We start from the raw sequence: 23,897 nt of genomic DNA, 5'->3' as shown, positions 1-23,897 counted from the left end.
TATAAGCATGACCTGGGGCAGAAGAAAGTCGCTGTGCAGCACAATGTGGTGAGCCAAAGAGGTGTTTTCCAGGCTCTGAGGATGTGGAAGGCGGCGTCCGCGCCCCTGAAGCTGGGAGGGGAGTGGCGCGCCGCAGAGTTCCAGCCCCTCCCTCCGCTGCCCTTGGAGCCAGTGCGGTGCGCCAGAAGGTTGGGGAGCCAGAAGCGCTGGAACTCTGGAGCGGCACTCCAGCATTCCTGACCGCCCCAGCCCCTCACCTTAGAGAAGAGCAAGAGAACATTCTTTGAACTGCGAACGTTTTTGGTAAAGGGATAGTCTCCCAGGCTTTGGCTTCCCGCCTCTTGATTGCGGGTTTGATCCCGCGCTGCTTTCCTTCTCCCGAACCTCCTGGGGTGCAGCCGGAGTCCTTTAGCGCGCCAGAGTCTGGAACAGAGGCTGTCCTGGCCTCCGAGGGTGAAGCGGCCGTCGGCCCCATCTCTTCGCAGCCCCCACTCCGCCGCGCCTCGGTGCGCTTGGGGGGCGGTGGGTGGCCCAGCTGTAGCGGACGGCGCTCCGGGAACACGCGGCATGCAATCACTCAACATTACGCGGGAGCAGTTCTCCCGGCTACTACGGGAGCACAACTTGACCCGCGAGCAGTTCATCGCGCGGTATGGGCTGCGGCCCCTGGTCTACACCCCGGAGCTGCCCGGGCGCGCCAAGCTGGCCTTCGTTCTCACCAGCGTGCTCATCTTTGCCCTAGCACTCTTTGGCAACTCACTGGTGGTCTACGTAGTGACCCGCAGCAAAGCCATGCGCTCGGTCACCAACATCTTTATCTGCTCCTTGGCGCTCAGCGACCTGCTCATCGCCTTCTTCTGCATCCCAGTCACTATGCTCCAGAACATCTCTGACACCTGGCTGGGGGGTGAGTCCACGTCCGCACCTTCTTCCCTAATCCCCCAGCCTTCCGCGGGACTCTCCCCGCCCCTTTGTTCCTTACGTTTCTCTCTCTACCAAAATCCAGAGCTCTTTCTTAGAACTTCCTCGCCTGCGCTCACTTGGAGAGTTTTTTGGTACTTGATTCGGTGCAACGCTTCTTCTCCTTGTCGCTTAAAGACACAGGTTTCTTTGCATTGCCTGGAGGACCACGGGGAAAGGGAGGGAAAACTGAATGGGAAGAAATCCGAGAGGGAGACAAACCATGAGAGACTCTGGATCCCGGGAACCAAACTGAGGGATGGGGTGGGGGGCAGGTGGGAGGATGGGATAACCGGGTGATGGGTATGAAGAAGGGCAGGTGTGGTGATGAGAACTGGGTTGTTAAAAGCAACTAATGAGTCCTTGAATGCTACATCAAAAACTAATAATGTACTATATACTGGCTAATTGAACATAATAAAATAAAATTTAAAAAGACACAGGAAAATGCTAGGAAAAGTACAAGGCAGTGAGATGGGGAGTCGTATTGCACACCAGTTATTTTTCCATTGTACACCAACTCCTTTTTCCATAATTACCAGGATTTTTTGTTTTTTTTTAAGTAAAATAAAAATATTTCAAAAATAAAAATACCGATATCCACTCCTCCTCCCAACTTACATTCTCACTCCACAGATGCCTCTGTGGCTTCCGAACAGGTGTTTGTAGGTATTTGTAGATCCAATTTATACAGGGGCTTAAAACTAATTTTATATATGTGTGTGTGTGTTTATTTACTTATTATATATTATATGTAATTATTATGTAATTATATATAATACATATTTAATAGATATATCCCTGCAAATAGATTATATATATATATATATATATATATATATATATATATAATGTGTGTGTGTATAGTGATTTTTTTCAGATTGGATTAACAGAATCAAGCAGGGAGAATTAACACAGAAAACATATGCCCCTCTTGACTGATAAAGAAGGAGACATTGATTCCTTCTCCTTCATTTAAAGGGGAGTGGAAATGGTAGGGAAGCCACTCAGAGTTATTGAGCTGGGATCCCAGTGTAGAGGTTGAGAAACGCTAGACATTGCACTTCCCCCAGGTAATCCAGTCTTTCCAGACACACAGCTACAGAGCATGCTCTAGTCCATAAGCAGTAATGCCTTCTGTTGTCACCTGTGTTTAATTGTGTGTCTTGGAGATGAAGCTCTGGTTGGGCCCATTGTCATGGATGGGTGCATTCTTGAAACCACATCAAAATTCATAGAAAGTGGCTGCAAGGGGCGCCTGGGTGGCTCAGTGGGTTGAGCCGCTGCCTTCAGCTCAGGTCATGATCTCGGGGTCCTGGGATCGAGTCCCGCATCGGGCTCTTTGCTCGGCAGGGAGCCTGCTTCCCTCTCTCTGTCTCTCTCTGCCTGCCTCTCCATCTACTTGTGATCTCTCTCTGTCAAATAAATAAATAAAAATCTTTAAAATAAAAAAATAAAATAATAAAAAAAAAAAAAAAAGAAAGTGGCTGCAAATACAGAGAACGTGAGAGAAATGGATCATTATGCCTTCAAGCCCTGCCATTTCCATTCCTTTGCTACTTCCTTGTAATCTCACGGAGAGTTTCTTTTATCCTACCATTAACAAGTTGAGCTCTTCAATTTCTTTCCCTGGCATTTTTTCTTTATTAATTTACATTGGGTTTATCTTTAGTGCATCAAAAGGGTAAGATCTCTGATTCCCATCTCATCTACAATATAAGTATTTCCAAAAATGCACTAACCAGTAGAGAACATAGCACTGACATGAGAGTGACACAGAATGCAGCAAGAGGCAAACCAGCTTATGACTTACAGCCTTTCTTATGCACTCTGATGAAATCATTGTACTTGGACATTTTCAAGTTGTCCTGTGCCACTAACCCCATAAAATTAACGGGGAAAATTTTGATCATCACATAAACCTAGTTTTTTGAGAAAAGGGCATAAGAGTTTCAATTTCTACATGTTTGTGAAGGCAGATTTGTGAAGCATGTATGTATTTCTGGATGATTATAGCTCTGTTTGTGAAGGTGAACACAATTTAAAAAGTGGGATGTTATTCTGGGAATCCAAAGACCTGGGTTCCTATTTTGGCTCTAATACATGTTGATTTAACACATCTGGGCCTAAGTTTTTTGATAAAATATTAGGAATTCTCGATGCCTGGAAGTGAAATGAGGCGGATGTTTAGCCTCTAAGCAAATTGGGAACTCATGCCTGGGGAAGACGACAGAGTAGATCTTCCTTCCCAAGGACGTGGGTGGGTGGTGTGAAAGTTTTTCTTAAACTTTCTGTTATCCTTGCTTCCTAGTTTAATGGAGCACATTTCACTTTAGCTTCTAAATGCTGAAAAAGGGTAATGCATTGTGTATGTATTTTACACATTACAGTGAGGATAAAGTGTATTAGTAAAAGTGCTTTGAAAAAATTGATTATATCATGAAAGTGTAAGGTATTCATTATGTTAAGAAATGTTTAATTTTAGGTGGCTTATGTTTATCTGGGACTAGACTTATAGAATAGATATTCTTACAAATCAAGTAAGTAACACCAAAATTGACTATCACGGAAGAGGAAAGAGTTTGCAGAGTTTCTGGAGGTAACAATGCAAACAGAATTAACTTGTCCTTTATAGGATAGGATAATAATTTTAAAGCTCCCTTGATAAATTAACAAAAGAGCTTTCAACCCTAGGGATAAAAAACATTATATGTTTATAAAAAAATTTAAAAATTAATTTAAAAAAGAGCTTTCAAGGAAAAGTAATCTAATAGTTCAATGGTAATTCACAATTTATAATTTCATAAGGCTATTGAGGACCTTCTTTAAGGCAAAGCATTCTACCTTGGTAATACAAAAAAAAAAAGAATAAAGCTAATCTAATCCTTTTTTGGACCTCTGAAAATAGGAAATATCCTCAAATGAACAAATACAGGGTGTAATAGAACAGGATCCACTCTGCTGTGGGAGTATAAAAGTCAGGAAGGTTTCTCCAAAGAGGGGACTTTCGAGCTACTTATTGAAGAATGATTCAGATTGTTTTCAGCAGAGAAAGAAAGATGGAGTGTGTCCCAGGAATAAGGGTCAATCCAAAGTTTGGAGGAAAGAACAAAGGTGATGAATTCCAAGAACACTGTGTAAGTCATTTCAAGTATATAGTTTATATGTGAGGGATGGTGGGAAATGAGACAGAAAGGTAGGATAGTGCAACTGGGGAGGGAAAAGTATCAGTTATGCTAAACTTAAATATGATTACCCCTCAAATTCCTCCAGGGTGAAGGAGGAAATATAAAGGAAGCAGTGGAAACCACTAGGAGGCAACAGTGGCAGGACAAAGTCTCAGGACCTCCCCTAAAGAGGGCAGGACCCCTGGAGGCAGGACTCTGTGCCCTGAATTGTCAAATCTTTTGTTGTTGCTGCTGTTACTGCCCTTCTTCTTCTTCTTTTCTTTCTTTTCTTTCTTTTTTTTTTTTTTTAACTCCAGAGAAGCTGGAAAAATGGAATTTTGGAATTTTATGATCTTGGCATTTAATTTAAAATAAAATAAAATAAAATAAAATGCAGTTGGGTAAACGAAAACCTCCCTGGGGGTTTGGCCACAAATAATTCATGGACCTCCAGTTTGTGACTTTTCTTCAAAGTCTCCCCCTCAAACATTTCTGACAGAGGTAGGGCTATAAATGACTGTTTTCTTCTTCTTTTTCTAGTCCACTTATCTCCCTTGCTAGGAACCAACATTGCCTGTTGAGTCAAAGCCTGCATTTGGACAAGATCTCCAGGTGATTCATAAGCACATGAAAATTTGAGAAGCACCACTATAAGTAATGATTCTCAGACCTGGCTACACATAGAACCTCCTGAGGGGCTTTAAAAATGTTTTGTGCCAGCCTGTGTCCAAACTAGTTACATCTGACTCTCTGGAACCAGCTTGCAGACTTAAAGAGACCATTGTGCACATCTCTACCCTGTTCCCCATTCAGAGATGTCATGTTATTGGCTTGAAATCAGTCATGACAGGAATATTTACATTGTAGATGACAGCAGCAAAAACTGTCTTTAAAAAAAAAACAAACCATACAGCTGTTTTCCAGCATACCACTGAGCAAAGACTTTGAGTTTCCTTTGGTACAGTGATGGCACCATAAATGACAGGTGCAACAAAATGTATCCATAAACATTTAGTTTAAGTGAATTACACTCAATTTAGAAGGAGATCTAAATTCAGCATCTAAGTGTTGGTCAGCATTGAGGCAAGTGTATGTGCAATTCTTGTATATGTCTGGCATATGCCAACACTCTTTGACCCACTAGTTGATTTACTCCCACAGTACTCCCCAGAACATCCAATACAGAGCTAGCAGGAATGGGGATTCTCTTCCCACAAGAACAGTAAATAGCATTTGTTTATGGTTTTTAAAAATCAATAATATGAGGATGGGGTTTTGTTGTTATAGCAATTAGGAGTCAGGCCTTGGAAGTTCTGTATGCATCCTGCTTACAAATCTATCTGATCAAACTCTAGCAGTCAACTTGCCCATTGTACTCTTGGGGCCATGGAATTTACCTCTCCTTATCTGCAGTCCGTTCTTCCTCATTTTGTCTCTTTTTTCCCCCTCCTTTAATCTCTTTCTTTGAAATATATACATGCTCCTCCAAATCCCCTGTCTGAATATGTTGTTTTTTTTCAACTAAATTCCACAAAATAGATTTTGCTTCTCAACAATGCTCCAGAACACTTTTCTCTTTCTTTATATTCTGCCCTTTGATGGTTCTTGTAATCCCTCTTAGTTTTTGAGTGTGTGTCCACTGAAGCCTAGCGTGCAATTTCTTCTTTCATCACTCATTTCTGCATAGAGGCTCCAACCAGGACTCTCCTTTTTTTGTTGATAATTCTGAAATCATTATCTAATTATCTTAAGCCATAATCCCCCTGATCTGAGACTGGGCATTTACACACAGATCTCTTATTAGCATCCAACATTCTCTCACCCTACCTTATCTCTTTGTCCAGGGTCTAAACTATTATCATTAATAGTCTGAGTCATTTTTGTATTCAGCATTTTCCGGGTACCTGTTGTTTGCGCTGGGATATTAAAGGTGTAGAGAAAGCTGAGTCCTTATGGAATTGCCAGGTTTCAGTTAGAGCAAGACCGGGAGTGTAGCACTCAAAGAAAAAATGGAGAAGACAGGGGATTTTGTTGTCAGAGTTGCAGAGTGCACTGTGGAGAAAGCACAGGGGAAGTGTTGGGGAACTGGAGGCTTGGATCAGAATGGGAATGTTTAGAGCCTCGATTGGGTCCAGGGGCAAGGGATGGTCTAGGAGAACGGGACTCATGGTGACTCAGGTAAACGTGAATTTACAAAATACGGGAGGATTAATTCTGAAGAGTTCCCAGAAGGAGGTAGAACATCAGATCTCATTCTAGCCTCTTTATTGCTCTCAGCATTAATGAACTGAGATGGGGAAGGGCTTGTTGGCCTTGTGGGAGCCACAGGACTCTCTGCCTGCTTTTATCCTGTTGTGGGTAGGGTCACAGCCAGGGGAAGGGAAGATCTCCCCACGTGCATCCAGAGCTCTCTGCACCTCCCTGCAATCCTGCTGTGGGCACTGAAAAGAATTTTCTAAGGATGACTGGTAAATTGACTAAAAGCAATTACAGACAAGGAGTTCCCAAAATAGCCTAAGTAATGGCAGCCTCACTGGGAGAAGGGCACTTTCGCATCTACTTACTATACCTGAAGACTGCTTGCTTGGGTAAAAAAATGCAAAAACTCATTTTCTCAGCGGCTGATAGGAAAATTCTGCCTAGAGCGGTGGCTCTCAGTCTTGCCAACACATAGAATCGCTCAGGGAGTTTTTAAAATGATGCTTGGTTTCTACCCTGGGAAATTCTGATTTAATTGGTCTGAGTACCCAGGTATTGGATTTTCAGAAGTTCCCCAATAACATAATTTGTAGCCAAGGCTGAGAATCACTAATGTAGAGCAAATGCTGACAATGCCAAGACGTGGGCTGTTGTGAAGATGAAAAGAAATAAAGGAGGCCAGGTGCTTCCATAGCACAGCGCCTGCCACATACACCGGTGCAAGGTTGCTCTACAGTGTAGGGGAAAAAATCGCCATCGGAGTTACAGTGCTTGGAAAATCCACACGTAAGTTGTATAAAATGAAGCTTGACATGGAACTTTGAGGTGATTTTCCCATTATACTCATCAATTAAGTCTCTACACAAGCCCTAAAGTTTTTTGGAGTCTTTTGAGGTGGATTTAGAAAGAAGCCGAAAATGATTAAAATGTTGGGATACCTGACATATGACGAAAGACTGAAAGAATTATTCTGTCATCTGGAGAATAAAACTCTAGTTTTATTATTATTATTTTTTAAGATTTTATTTATTTATTTGACAGACAGAGATCACAAGTAGGCAGAGAGGCAGGCAGAAAGAGAGGAGGAAGCAGGTTCTCTGCTGAGCAGGGAGCCCAATGCGGGGCTCCATCCAAGGACCCTCTGCCGAAGACAGAGGCTTTAACCCACTGAGCCACCCAGGGGCCCCAAAACTCTAGTTTTAAATGAGCACACCCCCACAGCAAGGTTTTCAGTCTGAGCTACCCAGAGCCTTGGTGGCTGGTGTGCATGGGTGTGGAGCAGGCAGGCTCCCAAGCTTCACCAAAACAGCTCCCTTCTTTCTTTTCAATAACTAAGATTTCCCATTAGATTTTATATTTGTAGAAAAGGATTTTACTGGAATGAAGATTGAAGGGAAGGAGGGTAGGAAAGAGAAAAACACACACTGTACACCACACAAAAAATTTAGGTGGGGGCGCCTGAATGGCTTTCTTGGTTGAGTGTCCAACTCTTGATTTTGGCTCAGGTCATGATCTCAGGGTCATGAAATTGAGTCCCACTGAGCATGGAGTCTGCTTGAGAGTCTCTCTCCCTCTGCCCCTTCCTTGGGTCTCATGTTCTTTCTCTAAATAAAGAAATAAAATCTTAAAAAAAAGATTATGTGAGTTTTTAGATATTTCAACCTGATAAATTCTGAAATCGGTTATTAAAGGAAGTTGTTGGGGTGCCTGGTGGCTCAGTCAAAGTGTCTGCCTCTGGCTCCGGTCATGATCCTGGGTTCAAACCACCCCCCCACTACTATCCTCCTCATCTGGCTCCCTGCTCAGTGGGGAGCTTGCTTCCTCCTCTCCCTGTGCACACTCTCTGTCTCTGTCTCGCTCGCTCAAATAAATAAATTTTAAAAAATTTTAAAAGGAGGTTGTTGAATTATGTGGTGAAAAGATCTTAATTTGGGGTGCCAGCTCAGAGCAGAGGGATTAGACTGGAACATCTTCAGGTCTACTTTATTATTTGATTAGTGGTTAGAAAATATCACTTACAATAATAATTTTCCCTTTTCTATAACATTTTAGAAACCTCAGAGTTCCTGGGGGAAACTAAATATGGTGAAACTAATGTAAAATCAACAGTATCATGAGACTTAAAAAAAAAAAAACAAACTTTAAACAGGAATGATGAAAACTGCTGACAAAGAATAGACACACTGAAGTGAAGAAGTATAAAAAAAACTATGACTTTTCTTCTGAATACTGCTTTGGTACATCCCATAAATTTTTTCATGTACCATTATTATTGTTAATTTCTAAATTTTCTGCAGCATTAATTTTCTCCTTACCTTAATAATGACCTTTCTAACTTTTTTTATAAAATGACTTTACTTTCTAATCAGTATATCTAATCTATACACCTTCAAAAATTTTTATTGCTGCATAATCCTTTATTTTTGGTAGTTTTTTTAGTATTGGAAATAAAGTTACATTCTATACTTGTGTGCTATAAAGTTTGATTTACATTTTTTGTCAGCCATCAAAAAGAGAGTTATTATTAAAGCTTCCCATTAGTACTGCACTTCTGTCTTTTTTCTAATTTATAGCAGATTTCAGTTTTCTATTTTGATATGTTATGTGATGCATAAAATTTCATGACAGTTTTATATTCATTGTGAAATATACTTTCTGACAGGATATCTTCATTTCATTTAATATTTCTGCTTTAGTTTCTATCATATTTGTTATTGGTATTGTGACTATTTTTTTGTTGTACTTGCCTGATATATTTGCCTCCTTTTTCATCATTTAGTCTATTTTTATTTAGCAACTTTGTATCAGATGGGGCTTTAGAAAATGTCACATAGATGGATTTCTCTTTTATTCTCATACAATCTAAAGATAATATTTTTTCTTTTTTTTTAAAGATTTTATTTATTTATTTGACAGACAGAGATCACAAGTAGGCAGAGAGGCAGGCAGAGAGAGAGGAGGAAGCAGGTTCCCTGCCGAGCAGAGAGCCCGATGAGGGGCTCGATCCCAGGACCCTGGGATCATGACCTGAACCGAAGGCAGAGGCTTTAACCCACTGAGCCACCCAGGCGCCCCTAAAGATAATATTTTTAAATGAAGGACACTTTCACAGTTACATTTGTAGGCTTAATAAACTATTTAATTATATATTCCCCCCCCCCAAAAAAAATAAAAGAAGTAAATCGAAGAGAAGACCCAATGACAGTAGTTTGGAAGTCAAATTCAAAAATTGTGCCATAGGGCCAGCCTCTGGGTGGTCTCCTCTTGAATCTGTTATGTGCACACTTTAAGAAGAAAAGATGCCAGGGTCAAGAAATTTACTAAGTTTTCTCAGGAGGCTGGAAGGTGGTCCTATCAGCAATGGGATTTGTATGAATCTCTCTACCTAGGACAACAAAATTTTACAGTTAAAATAAGGACACAAAGAATTTGGCAATGAGAAAATTTGAAAAATTTCATTGTGTACTCAGAAAGCATAAAAAAAAATTCCCTTTGGGGCGCCTGGGTGGCTCAGTGGGTTAAGCCGCTGCCTTCAGCTCAGGTCATGATCTCAGGGTCCTGGGATTGAGCTCCGCATCGGGCTCTCTGCTCAGCAGGGAGCCTGCTTCCTCCTCTCTCTCTGACTGCCTCTCTGCCTGCTTGTGATCTCTCTCTGTCAAATAAATAAATAAAATCTTTAAAAAAAAAATTCCCTTTTCCATTTGCTTTCCTAGAACATAGCTTAGCATGTTCTTTGACCAGTGATTGGTTTATTAAGATTCTTGTTTGCAGACAGAGAAGCCTGTCTAAAACTAACTTAAGAAAAGGTGAGGGGGGATATTCTGTCTCATGGAACTGAAAAACTGAGGATTACGTCCAGCTTCAGGCATAGCTGAATCTAGATCTCCCAACATTGACTCCAGGGCTCTGCCATTCTCCCTGTCTGTGCCCAGCCTCACTTCCTTCTGTAGTGCAGTTTCATTCTTGGGTTATTTTTGTCAGGTATTATGAAAGATGGTCCTGGAACTATTGGCTCATATTTTCTTTAAAACTCCCCATTTCAGGGGTGCCTGGTGGCTCAGTTGGTTAAGCATCCAAATCTTGGTTTTTGCTCAGGTCATGAACTCAAGGTTCTGGGATTGAACCCCATGTCCAGCTCCATACTCAGCATGGAGTTTGTTTGAGACGTTCTCTCCTTCTCCCTCTGCCCTTTCCCCTTCTCTCTCTTTCTCTAAGATGAATAAATAAACCTTTCTTAAAAAAGAACTCCCTCTTTCAACCCAAATGTGTATTCACAGGTAATTTTGTTGTTTCATTTCCTATATTAAAATTAAGGATTGATTTCTAATGATTAGTTCTGAAGTACTCAAGTGTTTAGTGTTTTTATCTATCTAGGCAAAACTAGATTTGCTCTTCGTGCGGCTGTGTTCTGAGAATATACATCATCTATAGTACCAGAAAGATTGCAGATTATTAAGGACTAGTGGAATTCTCCTTACGATATAATGTATTCTCATAACCTGGGAGAGATAAAAGAGATAGTTTGGTGCAGTGAAAATGAATATACACTCTAGAATGGACAATATTGGGTTCTAATACTGTTGCAGCATTTATGACCCATAGGTTACTGAATTAGCTATTAACTACACTTCCTTGCATTCTGTTTGCCCCTATTAGGAGACCAAGAGAAGTGATAAAATTATATATGATGTTGCCCCCCAGTGGCCAATGCAGCAGCAGAAACTACAACAAAGATGCAAGATTTACATCATGCTGTAGTTCATAAAAAATATTAATGGATACCCAGTTCTTATGATTTCCTATTGTATTTCAGTATGAAGTATGCAATATTTACACATTTCCATCTATAAAACCTTTCATCTAAAAAACTTGAAACACGCATGCGTTCAATGCATGCTTAAAAATATAGTGAAAAAACTCTTTGTAAAATTGAGAGGCATTTAATATCTGCAGTGTTCTTTGCAGGTCGGCAAACACCGTGTTTCACATTGGAACAGTTGTTTTATTTCTCTTTTTATGGTTTCCCTATCTGTAAATTTGGGAAAAGCTATGCCTACCTTATGAGGCTGCTGGGAGAATGAATAACGCTGTATGTAAAGGATCTGGCACTTGGTGGGTAGCCTATAGAAGGAAGCAGATTGTCGTTTACAGCTGCCAAGTATTACTATTTAAAATGTTAGGTGTGTTTGTATGTACAGGATGGCAGAGATTTTTAAAAAACTGTAATTGCAATATTAATTTATCAAAGACATATGTATGCATTTATATGAAACCACTATAAATAACCCTGTCCATATAATTTATTTTTGTTAATAAAGTCTTGAATAACTGTCATGAAAATATTTACTCCTATCCTTAATGAAAATTCAAACTAATCATTTGTACTCAGAAAACAGAAAAGAGTATTTGTTTTCTTTTATTTTAGAAGCAATTATACATCCTGAAAAGAGGCTGAAATGGTCAAGGATTTGTTGGGGCTGTTATAGATTCTGTAGCTGCTTGCCAGGCTCGGGGTTTTTCCCAGGACACTGCAGACTAGGAGGCACAAGGTTACCACATTAGTATTAAAACAGAGCCGTCCCACTGGCCCCTGCCCTGGTCTTATAATGCAGCTCCTTTTGCCACACTCCCCATCCCACTCCCCCCAGGTGAACCTCAGAGGCCAGTTACCTTGTGAACATTATTGCTGCCTGGTTCATGGCCTGAAAAAGGCTCATGACAGCCCCTCAGTGTGGCCATCACAGTCGGGGTGCAACAGTGACATCAGTTCCATGACTGCTGTCCTTTGACAGCTCTAGAGTGCTGTCACAGATTGTTGGGATCTGGGCAATTCTGGCTGCCAGAGCCTCACTTGCACTGCAGAGAAATGGAAATAATAATATCAAAATGACCACCAAACTCCTAGGGCTCACTATGTGAGAAGTATATTATCATCCCCGTATTACGGAGGAGAAAATGGAGGCACAAAAAGATGGGGTTAGTACACCAGTTATCTCTTTCTCTGCAAATTACTCAAACCCTTGTAGATTAAAGAATCCACTGTTTTGTTTTTGTTTTTGCTCCTTATTCAGTGTCAGTGGCTTAGCCATTTGGCTTGTCTCTGCTGGGCAGTTCTTCTGCTAGTCTCCACTGAGGGCACTCACACGACGACGACGTTCTTCTGGCAGCCTGATGGAGGCTCACCATTTTAGACAACCTCAGCAGGGACAGGCTATCTCTGTCCCATGTGGCTCCCTTCTTCAGCAGGATAGTCCACAATTCTTTATGTGGAAGCACCGCGTTCCAAAAGAGTGAGAGCAGAAGCTTCAAAACCGCTCGCCCAGGATTGGAAGTTGCACCAGTGTCCCTTCTGTGATTAAAGCAAATCACGCCATCAGTGGGGAAGGAGTCTCTCCACTTGGCAAAGTCACATTGATGGGGGCTGGGGAAGCTTGCAGACAGTGACAGGGGAAATTGGTGCCTTTTTTTTTTTTTTTCAATTAATCTATCACATTTAGGACCGTGCTCATGCTCATATAAATAGGAAGTGCTGCTGCCAGGACTTGAGGGCAAGAGCTATGCTTCTGTGTCGGGCTTTTCACCATAGCAGCTCTGCTGGAATAGGGCATGATTGTTCTTTCTGCGATGCATTGTCTCATCCCCTGCTTCTGCCCCGTATGTGCACAGTGCTGCCTGCACAGTTAGACCGCAGATACTTATTTCTGGGACCTGGAGGACAAACTTATGAAATGAAAAGTTGTTCTGGTCTTTTCCCCCAAAACCTTCCTGAGAATGGATTCCTCTCTGTTGACTCTCAGTGGCTCTGGCCACCTGTCTACTGATGCTTGCAACCTTAACACACACCTATTCACAGAAGTCCATATTGACTCGGGTTTAGAAGTCCTGTCAAGCTAGTCTACAACTGAGCAACATTCTTGGCTTTTTAGAACTTTTCCTTTACTGCATCATCTATAAACACTGAAGAATTTATTTTCATGAGGAGGAATTTTATTGAGTCAAAATCTAATCTAAGTATCAATATAAACCTGATCCAAGCAGTGATTTCCTCAGCAGGTCTGAGGAAAAGACAGTGAAAATGTATTTTAAAAGGACAGTTTTATTTAAAAAAAAAAAAGGCAGGGTGATGAGACCTTGGAAATTGGTACTGATCTAATGCTTAAAACAGATTATATGAAGACATAATGAAATAAAACTTCGCTTTGGGCAAGATGTAGGTCCTGTTAAAATTTTATATTACCTATAAATAAATCCTTAGGTATAAAAGACACATCTTCACACTGTTTGCAAGACGCAAAAACAGCTGGTTAATTCAGTGAGGACACTTTTCAAATTTGATTTTCAGTATTGAGGAAATAATACATGTGAATTTTATGACTTTGAAGATACAATCTGTTTGTCTGTTTTTGTCTCCTCCACTAGAATATAAGCTCCATAAGGTCAAAGACTTGATCTCTCTTATGTATCCACCACTTAATTGCATAGCTATTGCTAGGTTATATGGTAGGTTCTCAATAAATATTTTTTGAGTTATTAAAGTTTATCACCTTATTTGACATTTCACTAATATTTGAGGCTTTTAAGAAATTAGTTGTATTTATTTTTGTGAGATACAGAAGAATGAGATTGTATTTATCTTCATGTCTGCTTTTTTGGTTGCAAGGAACAAAGATTCAATTTACCTCAAGTAATTGGAGCTATGGCAAGCCTGTTTTATAGCAGTGAAGAAGAGGGGGCTTTCTTGAATTTCAGGACAGTAACAGGTAGGTTGCATGGGAATTGAAGGGGAATCTGAAGCAGCAGCTGTGTGGAGCTCAACATGAAGAATCCATGAGTCTCCGGGGCTCAGCCATAAATATGACTTTGCTCCACTCCTCCAGTGGACAAAGGCTTGCTTATTCAGTCTGATTGCTTTTTACTGCCATAGTATTCAGTTGTTCAGTTTGTTTAATCTTTCTCCTATCATATATCTTCCACCTTCTGCTTTATACTCTTGGACAGCCGAATACATCCTAACTCTCCAAGTGTCAAATGCAAAGAGGCTAAGTTCAGTGACCAACACTAGTGTAAAATAATTTTGATTTTTATTTACATGTCTCAGAGAAATTTTAAAAGATTTTAATTCATTACTCGCAAGACTCTCTGTTAAAACCCCATTCTTCCATTTCATTCAGGTCTTTACTATTACACTTAATAGTGTTCCACAGAACTTTTTTCACCTTGCAAAGATCACATGTCCTTTCAGGCCACCCCAGACAGTAGACACAATGTTGCCACACTAGTATTAATGCAAAGCCGTCACTGACTTACACCCCTATCTCGTAAGGCTGGACTTCAAGGTCTCTCAGCTTCCCCATCCCACCCCAAGGTAACCTCCATTGACTGTGAACATATGCTTCAGTTCCTTGTGGACATCCTTTTTTTTTTTTTTTTAAGATTTTATTTATTTATTAGACAGAGATCACAAGTAGGCAGAGAGGCAGGCAGAGAGAGAGGAGGAAGCAGGCTTCCGGCTGAGCAGAGAGCCCGATGCGGGGCTCGATCCCAGGATCCTGAGATCATGACCTGAGCTGAAGGCAGAGGCTTTAACCCACTGAGCCACCCAGGCGCCCCCCTTGTGGACATTCTTAATGCCTCCTTCTTTCCCTCCATCCTCATCAGTCTATCTCCCCTTCTCTCTTTGTCTCTCTCCCTCCATATCCCACCTTTTCTCTCTCGCTCTTTAAATCTCAGTCTTATTTATGCAAATTTCCCATCCTGATACCTGACCCAAATTATTCCACACAGTCTGGTTAATAAAATGACCCTGAGAGGGAGCTATCCAGCAGGCATGTCTTTTAGTTAAGGAGAGAAGGAAAGGGTGGAGGAAAGAAGCTAGGAAAACTCATACACTGATTTTATCCCTGTGTTATTTGTTTGTCTTTAGATTTTTTACTTTCTCATAACCCTTGTAGTCCCCCCCTCTTACTAATGTTTTTTTCTGAAGAAAAGATTCACAGAAGCCATACTCTCAGTTTTGAAGAGGATAAAAACACTTTCTTGATATGTGAAAAATCGAATAGAAACAGAAAGAAGAAAAGGGCAATCTACGCATAGATGAGGGCAATAGTAAGCAGTAAGGAGAATAAGACAGAATTACATCAAATTGGGTACTTAGAACATCCAACCTCATCAGCTGGGGAAGCTGGAGACAGTCACGTTGGAGTCTGGATTGAGAGGCCTGGGCAGAGCGTCTTCCCCTCAGGTGAGACTTCCAACTGACCACCCCCAAAAGGGCCGTATTTATGGGGCAAATGAAGGTGAACATTTGTTTGCCTGTGTGCTGTTTAGAGTGGCTGCATTTCTGTGTTACCATGTCTTTACTTCTTCAAGGAGCCTGGGTTAGGTGTGCAGATCCCATTCTGCGGGGACAGGCCAGCTTGAAGCCAGAGGGTGTGTTAGGCAAGATTTACAGCTCTTGGCATCCAGACCAGGAGGGCCAGTTCTGACCTGGAGGCCAGCTAATGTCAACTAACCAGGTTCCCAAGGACATTCATGCAGCGTCAAGTCTCACAAACAGCATTCTTTAACCTGCCTGCATATATGCAAGTCGAAGTGGTCGGTTATGCAGGACAAATCACAGAAATCTTCATCCCTACAATACAGGCTTTTCTGTATATCCATTGGCTTCATCTCACAGTGCATCCTTATACTATTCCCTACATTTTAGCCCAAAGACAAGGAATTCAACTGGCTTAGACTTTGGGTTCAATCAACAAAGGGCTAGGAGGAACAGGTGGCTTCATGTGACTGTATAGGACTTCTACTCCCACAGAGCTAAAGAAAAAGGTCACACTGCCTTAGCCTGGCAGGATTGGGCTGGGGTAAGATATAGTTTGGGCTCCTTCATTAGGAAATCCCTAGAGGCTCCAAAATGCACTAGGCTGGCATGGATCGCAGAGAGGTTAATTGACTAATTAATTTCTTTTAAATTACCTGTGAAATTCTCAAATTTTTGAAAGAACAATTCTCTGTAATATGTTTTCAATGTTATTTCATTAACAATGATGAGAATTTTAAGTCAGCTAAATATGAACCTTGGTTATAAATTGGCTTTGCTTTATAGCCTTGTCAGACTTCATTTTCAATGGTCTTTCTTGTAGTAAACATGTCGAAGAAAGATTTTTTTCCTGTATTTAAGTAACTCTGTACACCTGTGCCTTTTTTCCTCTTCCTGGAGAAAGGTATATATCAAAAAGGAAATAAAAGAAAACTTTCAAGAAGGGAGAGAACTGGGGAAAAAACTCCCACACTTTTCTAATATAGTCAGAAAATCTTGATTTACAGATGTTACTGACAGATGGGAAACTGACTACATGAGAATGGAATTTGATTATCTTCCATTAAAAAACCTTCAGCAAAACTCTAACAGAAAAAGAATTATTAAGTGAGAGTCATGCGAGTCAAAATTCTATATAGAGCTAGTTGGGTTCCGCCTGGCTTTTATACATCCTTTCCCCCATGTTTTCAGCTCTAGGTAGTAGCAATGTTGAGTACAGCAGACAATTGAAGTTATTAATTCTTTTAAGTTTCTCGCATAAAGAGATAAATTTAAAAAATGGCTGCTTCACTGGTAACTGAAAGATACACTATCTGGGGACAAACTGTACTGGTTCCTTTAATTTGAAAAGGGAAAAGAAACTCCTTGTTAGAGAAGCAGCCTAAGAGAAGGAGAGGCTGCTCCTTTGCTAAAACAGTTCTGCTGGCACAGTAGGTCACGAGGTCAAGTAGTAGTAGGACCCACTTGTGGCCCAGTTACCTCGGTAACAAGAATGTTTGTGTCGGGAAATCATGTTCCCTAGGAGCAAAACAGTCTTTGATATACTGTGTATTTTCTTGCCACTTAGAATCTGCTTCGTGGACCGGCAGCATCAGTATCACCTCGAACCTTGTTAGAAACAGTCTCAGAGTCCATCCCAGACCTACTGAATCAGAATCTGTATTAATGAAATTACCAGTGTGGGCCCTATGGGGAAGGAAGTTTGAGGCTGGTTTATAAATATACCATTACTGTGTTCCACTTTTGCTTCTGATGAACACAGGATAGATTACTTTGACCAATGGTGAAAGGCTACTTATTAGCAAATAGATTGGCTAAATAGTTCTCTTTAATTATCTATTATACCACAGAGGCAGTTACTACAGTAACCAGAACTTATGTCATTTCAGCTTATTTTTCCAAATCATCATTATACTGAGAAGGGCACAGAATTTAATACACAGTCAACTTACTTGTGGGCTTGATTTATTGATGACAAAAATCAAACTGACCCAAATTAAATGGGTGAAAAATTCCTGAGTAAATAAGCTTTCATGGAATGGATTACTCTGGTTTCCAAAAATTACAGTTTTCCTTAATAAAGCTCTAGGTTATTGAATGCTTTTTCTCTTTTCTGTAGCCAATGTCTGGGTTTTCAGAGTGAAATCAGTGGGATTTTATTGTTGACGTATATTCCTTACATGTTGAACTTTCCATCTGTTCATTTATTCATGCATTTACTCATCCAACTGATATTTATTGAATACAGTAGTATGCTAGCCACTATGTTGAACTTGAGAGACAAGGGTGAACAGTATATGGTGGAGATATTGTAAAGATTAGAGAGACATCAGTCTTCCTGGAAAATATAAGTATTTCTGTAGGCCTGGACTTTAGCATTCAAAGGCCTCCGAGAGATGAAACTGGAGGGAAAGGAAGACAGATCATGAAGAGCTTTCTACTGCTGTGTTAAGGAGTTTGAAGGTCATTTTGGAGCACAGACCTCTCTGTTCTGGGCAGTGAATTTCAAAGTAGGAGTTACAATGTCTTAATGAGTCAGGAAATTATTTGGTGAGTCAGGATTAGCAATTGAGAAAAAAAACAAATATATTAGAATACAGAATATCAAAGAACATTTACATGGTAAAACTTTTGGTTGTGTGTATACATATATATGTATGTGTATATATATATATGTTTATGTGTATATGTGTGTATATGTATATAAATACATGTATTTCTGTGTGTGTGTGTGTGTGTGTATACACACATCCAGAAAGAAATAACTTTATGGGTGTGTATGTGTAATGGAAAGGTACTTCTTATTATTGTGGGTTTTGGTTAAATTCACTGTTGGAAAGGAAGTTGGGTTAGAGCAAGTACAGGTGACCATAAACAGGTTAAACCCAACAGGACTCAGCAATGCCATGACTGGGGCCTATTGCTACACAGTGACTAAACTTCCTTTCCTCCAACTCTCACAACTGGGTTACTAAACTGGAGAAATTGATGGTGCAATTTATAAGGAACACAGATAATTGAAAAATTGATTTACCTGCAGTTAGTTGCTAATAAACTAGTAAGTGTTTTATTCATCTTGGAATGTGTGGGTATAAATGAGACTGTGACAAAGGAGAACTGTTTAGATTAGATTATGGCAGAAGATACAACTGGTGGCTGAGTGGAAGAATGGTTATCTTATATATGATTTTTGCTTAAGGCCTCCTAGCTCTTTGTTTTTTATTACTGTAATAAAAACAGCTTTTGTGGGGAAAGAAAAGTATCATGTACTCTTTCTGGATACTATATTTCAATTTTTAGACTGTGTGAAGTTGGAGATCCATAAATTATAGCATAGGAGCCCCACCATTCAAATAAATTTTAAAAAAACATTACTCCAGGGGCACCTGGGTGGCTCAGTTGGTTAAGCAGCAGCCTTCAGCTCAGGTCATGGTCTTTCAGTTGAGGGCCCTGGGATCCAGACCCGTGTCAGGCTCCTGGCTCAGCAGGGAGTCTGCCTCTCCTTCTGCCCCTCCCCACCCACTCGTGCTCTCGCTCTCTAAAACAAATAAAATTAAATAAATAAATAAATAAATAATAAAATCTTTAAAAAAAGAAAAGAAAAGAGAAGAAAACATTACCTCAATAAGATTTGAAAAACAAGGTGGGAAAGGAATAGAAAATGTGAAGAATGTATATTCTTCACATTAGTATATTATCAGATGTATATTATCAGAATTGGCTCACATAGTTATGGAGGCTGAAGAGTCCCACAGCCTGTTGGCTACAAGCTGGAGACCCAGGCAAACCCCTGGGTGTGGTAGTTCAAAGACCTGAGAGCCAGAGACCCAATGCGTAGGTAGATTCTAGTCTGAGTCTGAACAGCTGAGAACCAGGTACCTCCAGAGTAGAAGATCAATTACTCATCTCAAGCAGTCAGGCAGAAAGCAAATTTAACCTTCCTCTCTGCATTTTGTTCTATGTAGGCTCTTAACAGATTATAGATAATGCCCACTCACGTGGGGCGTGCCATCTGCTTTATTCAGCTAACCAATTCAAATGCTAATCTCTTTTGGAAACACCCTCACAGACACAACCTGAGATATTGCTTAACCAGATATGTGGGCATCCCATGATCCAGTCAAGCTGACATCAAATTAACTATATAACAAGAATTCATCTATATTCTATCTTCTCATTCATTCATGCATTTGTTCATTCATTCACCTGTAAGTCATATACTACTTAAGACTTTTTGAATACAGAGAAAGACAAAACAAATACTCCCATCTGTTCTTCATGGAAAGAGAGCAGACATTAATATCCCACAAATAAACATTTAATTACAAAGTAGCATTCTAAACAATTCAGTTTCAATACAGTCAAGGATAAAGGAGTCAAAATATTTAAAAACCAAAAGCAAAATGTTGAACTAAAGCTGATTGAGAAATGACAAAAGAAAAATATGTGTTAAAGCAATATAGGCAAGTAATACTTAGAAGAATGCTGTCTGTTGCTTTTTGCTTTTAAACCCTAAAGTTTAACCTGGGTTCCTTTAATTCTATTGTTTGAAAGTCTAATTATTGCCATTAGTGGGGAGGAAAAGAAACCAATTCAGTTATTTTTCTAAAATAGGATTTGTAGCTATTAGAGTAATGAAAATTAGAAGAAAAATATCAGAAGACACACAATTTTACTGTACTGAACTTGTTTTTCGGCACAAATATATACCCAGATGATTCGTCTTGTAAAGTAATTGAAGGAAGCACTCTGAGCAGAACTGCAGAGTTAGTATGAGCTTTGGCTCCATAAGGAAAAACCTGAATGTTTTTCATCTCTAAGGCTCTACTCATTCTAAATCAAAGTCTTTTGGGGGACCACTCCAGCCCATGTGAATAGGGAATTGTCTTTCACTCTGCCACATTCTTAAATATGTAAAGGGAACTAAGGATTCATAGATAGTTTGAAGGTTTGCAGAATAAAAGGGAACAATACAGATAAATGAAACTAGAAGAAATGGGTTATTAATAGATAATTTCAGAAATAAAACTCCAAGTAGTATTTTCATATTTACAGACATATCCTGAAAAATGTTTTCTCATTTAATATTTTCCCAGTAGATTAGTATTTGTTTTGTTTTGTTTTTGTTTTTAAGTAGGATGTACAACCTAATGCAGGGCTTGAGCTCATGACCCTAAGATGGAGGCCTGAGCTGAGATCAAGAGTCAGATGTTTAACCACCTGAGTCACCCAGGTGCCCTTATTTATTTTTAACTCTCAAGCTTCTACAATAAATGTGTCATTCAGTACCATATATTTAAGCCGATGTTTACATAAGAAAAACTTATATCCCCCAAATTAATAAAACACTTTAAACAAAATAATACATAGAAAAATTCATTTTTTAAAAGATTGTATTTATTTATTTGACAGAGAGATAGAGAGAGAGCACAAGTAGGCAGAGTGGGAGGCAGAGGCAGAGGGAGAAGCTGGCTCTCCACTGAGTGGGGAGCCCAATGTAGGGCTCAATCCCAAGACCCTGGGATCATGACCTGAGCCGAAGGCAGCTGCTTAACCAACTGAGCCACCCAGGCGCCCCTACATAGAAAAATTCTTGAGCTATATTCCAAATATAGTTGGTAGAACATCAAAAACAAATAGATGTTTTGAAAAGCATGCCTAGTGTCCTCAAAGGGATGTGTGTGCCACATGTTGCTGACACTGAGAGAAACATTACATCATTTTATACATTCTTTGCAACTGAGCCATTCTTCGCAACTCTTTGTTAACTCTTGCAGAGAAGTCTGGCTTTGAGAAGATGTGAATGAAGATGTTGAAGAATTCTTTAAATGTCATGCTGACAAATTACAAGTACTGAACTTGTTTAGAATATCATTTAGGGGGCACCTGAGTGGCTCAGTGCATTGGGCATCTGCCTTCAGTGTAGGTAGCGATCCCAGGGTTCTAGGATCAAGCCACTTATGGGGCTTCCTATACAACAGAGAGCCTGCTTCTCTCTCTCCCTCTGCTCCTCCCCCTGCTTGTTCTCCCTCTTTCTCTCTATGTCAAATAAATAAATAAATTTTTTTAAAAAGAATATCAGCTGGAAAAGTTAATCATTATGGTAACCTAGAAGGCATATAATTAAACCACTAGGTATTACTTGCTAAAAATAATTTGTGGGCTATACAATACAATGATAGTAATTATCTCTGAAGGAAGTGGAGATATAATTGCATGATATTTCTTATAGCACCATGCAAAGAATTCTATAAACATGAATTAGAAGAGAGTAAATAAAGCTCCATTCTGTAGTTTTTCATCCTAAAGTGTCATCTGCCTCCCCGAAAATCCACTTAGCACTCCCTACTTCAGTACAAGAGCAATAAAGAATCTGTAAGCTTCTGAGTTTCATAGTTTGCCTGAAATAGTACCTTTGCAACCCATTTACCCATGGCATCACTTTGCACCACCAATGACAATGACTATACCTCAACACCCCTCCCTTTTCAAGTTTCCAGGCTGTTCCTTTCTTCATAAGTGAGGGGACATCCAAGGTATTTGTCTCCTTGTTATGGCAAATTTTACCTTCACTTTTCTAATATATTTATTAATGTTTGCTATTTGCTATGCCTTGTTGGAAAAGAAATATTTATGACACACCATGAAAATGCTGCATACAGAGCAGCATACATACAAACAATTTGATAACAACCATTTTGTTTTTCTACCAAGAGCATTATTTTAAATATTTTATATAGTAAATGATGGTTTTACTGTGTTTTAGTTACAAGTTACAGTCAAAATGTGTTGGGAGTTTAATTTGGCTTTTTATGTAATGAGAAATAGGCTACCAGTGTACTTTCACACAGAATGTCTTCTTTTCACGAATGAGTTACTAATGTTGAGTGGGAGATGTCTGCTTTTAAGGAGATGCTGACTTCATAAATCACAAGAAATGTCTCTGAAAATAAACACTTTTGAGAATAAGAAAAAGTTCTTAAAAGTGAAAATATGACTGTTGAATTAATATGTAAATTATAAGAGCTAGAAGACAAAGACAAGAGAATCTCCATAATATGAGCAAATCGACAAAGAGAATTAATAAAGCAAAAAATTCATATAAACAAAGGTAAGTATAGGAAGTAAGCATAGGAAAATCAATCCAGGAATTCCAAAATCTGATTAATAGGAGTTCCACAAAAAAAATGCATAATAGAAAGCACAGAAATAAATGAGTTAGAAGTCTCAAAATTCAAAAGGTACACACAGGCCAAACAGAAAGAGTAAAAAATGAAATATGCTTCAACATTTTCCTACAATATTTCAGAATTCCAATTACAAAGATATCAATAAAAGCTTCTAAATAGTAAAGGAGCACTTGTAAGGGACAAAAAAAAAATCAGATGGACAATCTTTACATTCATTCTAAGAGTCAATAAAGCAAGGTCTTCAATATTCCAAAGAAAGGTGATATTGAATTTCAAGTCATATTATAGCCATTTTCAGATATGCAAGAACTTAAAGAGCTTACTTTAAAATCATTACTTTGAAGAAATTACGTGAAAAAATTTTCACGAAACATAAGAAATAAGAAGCCATGAAATTAGAGAAACAGTGGAAAAGGAATCCAATAAAAATAAATTTTAAGATAACAGCTACACAGCAGTCTTTAAAAAAAACAACAAATTAAAAACTTCAGTCATTAAAATTGGAAGTCATTAAGGGCACCTGGGTGACAAAGTCAGTTAACCATCTGACTCTTGGTTTTGGCTCAGCTTGTGATCTCAGCTTTGATTCATGAGCTTGAGCCCCACATCAGGCTCCACAGAGTCTGCTTGAGATTCTCTCTCCCTCTCCCTCTGCCCCTCCCACTCATGCTCTCTCTCTCTCTAAAATAATAAATAAAAAAAAAATTGTGAGTCAGTAGTCTTCTAGAAGAATCTTAAAAGAACAAAATTGATGAAGTCCCAATAATTCATTTTTGCTTTTGTTTCCCTAGTCTCAGGAAACATCTAGTAAGAAATTGCTATGACCGATATTAGAAAGGTTATGCCTGTGTTCTCTTATGTCTGATTTTGATGGTTTTCTGTCTCACATTTAATTAGGTCTTTCATCCATTTTGAGTTTATTTTTATGTATGGTGTAAGAAAGTGGTCTAATTTCATTCTTTTGCATGTTGCTGTCTAGTTTTCCCAACACCATTTGTGATTGATTTGCAGTAAATATGTTAATGTGAAAAGTTGAGATATAATAGTAAAAATGATGAGGATGCC

At 39.4% G+C, this 23,897-nt stretch overlaps 1 protein-coding gene across 1 annotated transcript in view; it reads left to right on the top strand.

The window, feature by feature from the left end:
- Positions 1-207: 207 nt before the first annotated feature.
- The window catches only part of QRFPR (pyroglutamylated RFamide peptide receptor), a 47,059-nt gene continuing 23,369 nt past the window's right edge, over positions 208-23,897 (top strand). Inside the window, exon 1 of the mRNA XM_047719928.1 lies at positions 208-907. Within this exon, the coding sequence (XP_047575884.1) occupies positions 568-907 (340 nt within the window). The 5' untranslated portion in view covers positions 208-567. The remainder of the gene's footprint in view (positions 908-23,897) is intronic.

This window comes from Lutra lutra, chromosome 2 (genome assembly GCF_902655055.1).
Source record: "Lutra lutra chromosome 2, mLutLut1.2, whole genome shotgun sequence".
Classification (NCBI taxonomy): domain Eukaryota; kingdom Metazoa; phylum Chordata; class Mammalia; order Carnivora; family Mustelidae; genus Lutra; species Lutra lutra.
The sequence above is the reverse complement of the archived record's forward strand: the minus strand, read 5'-3'. Positions and strand labels throughout refer to the sequence as shown.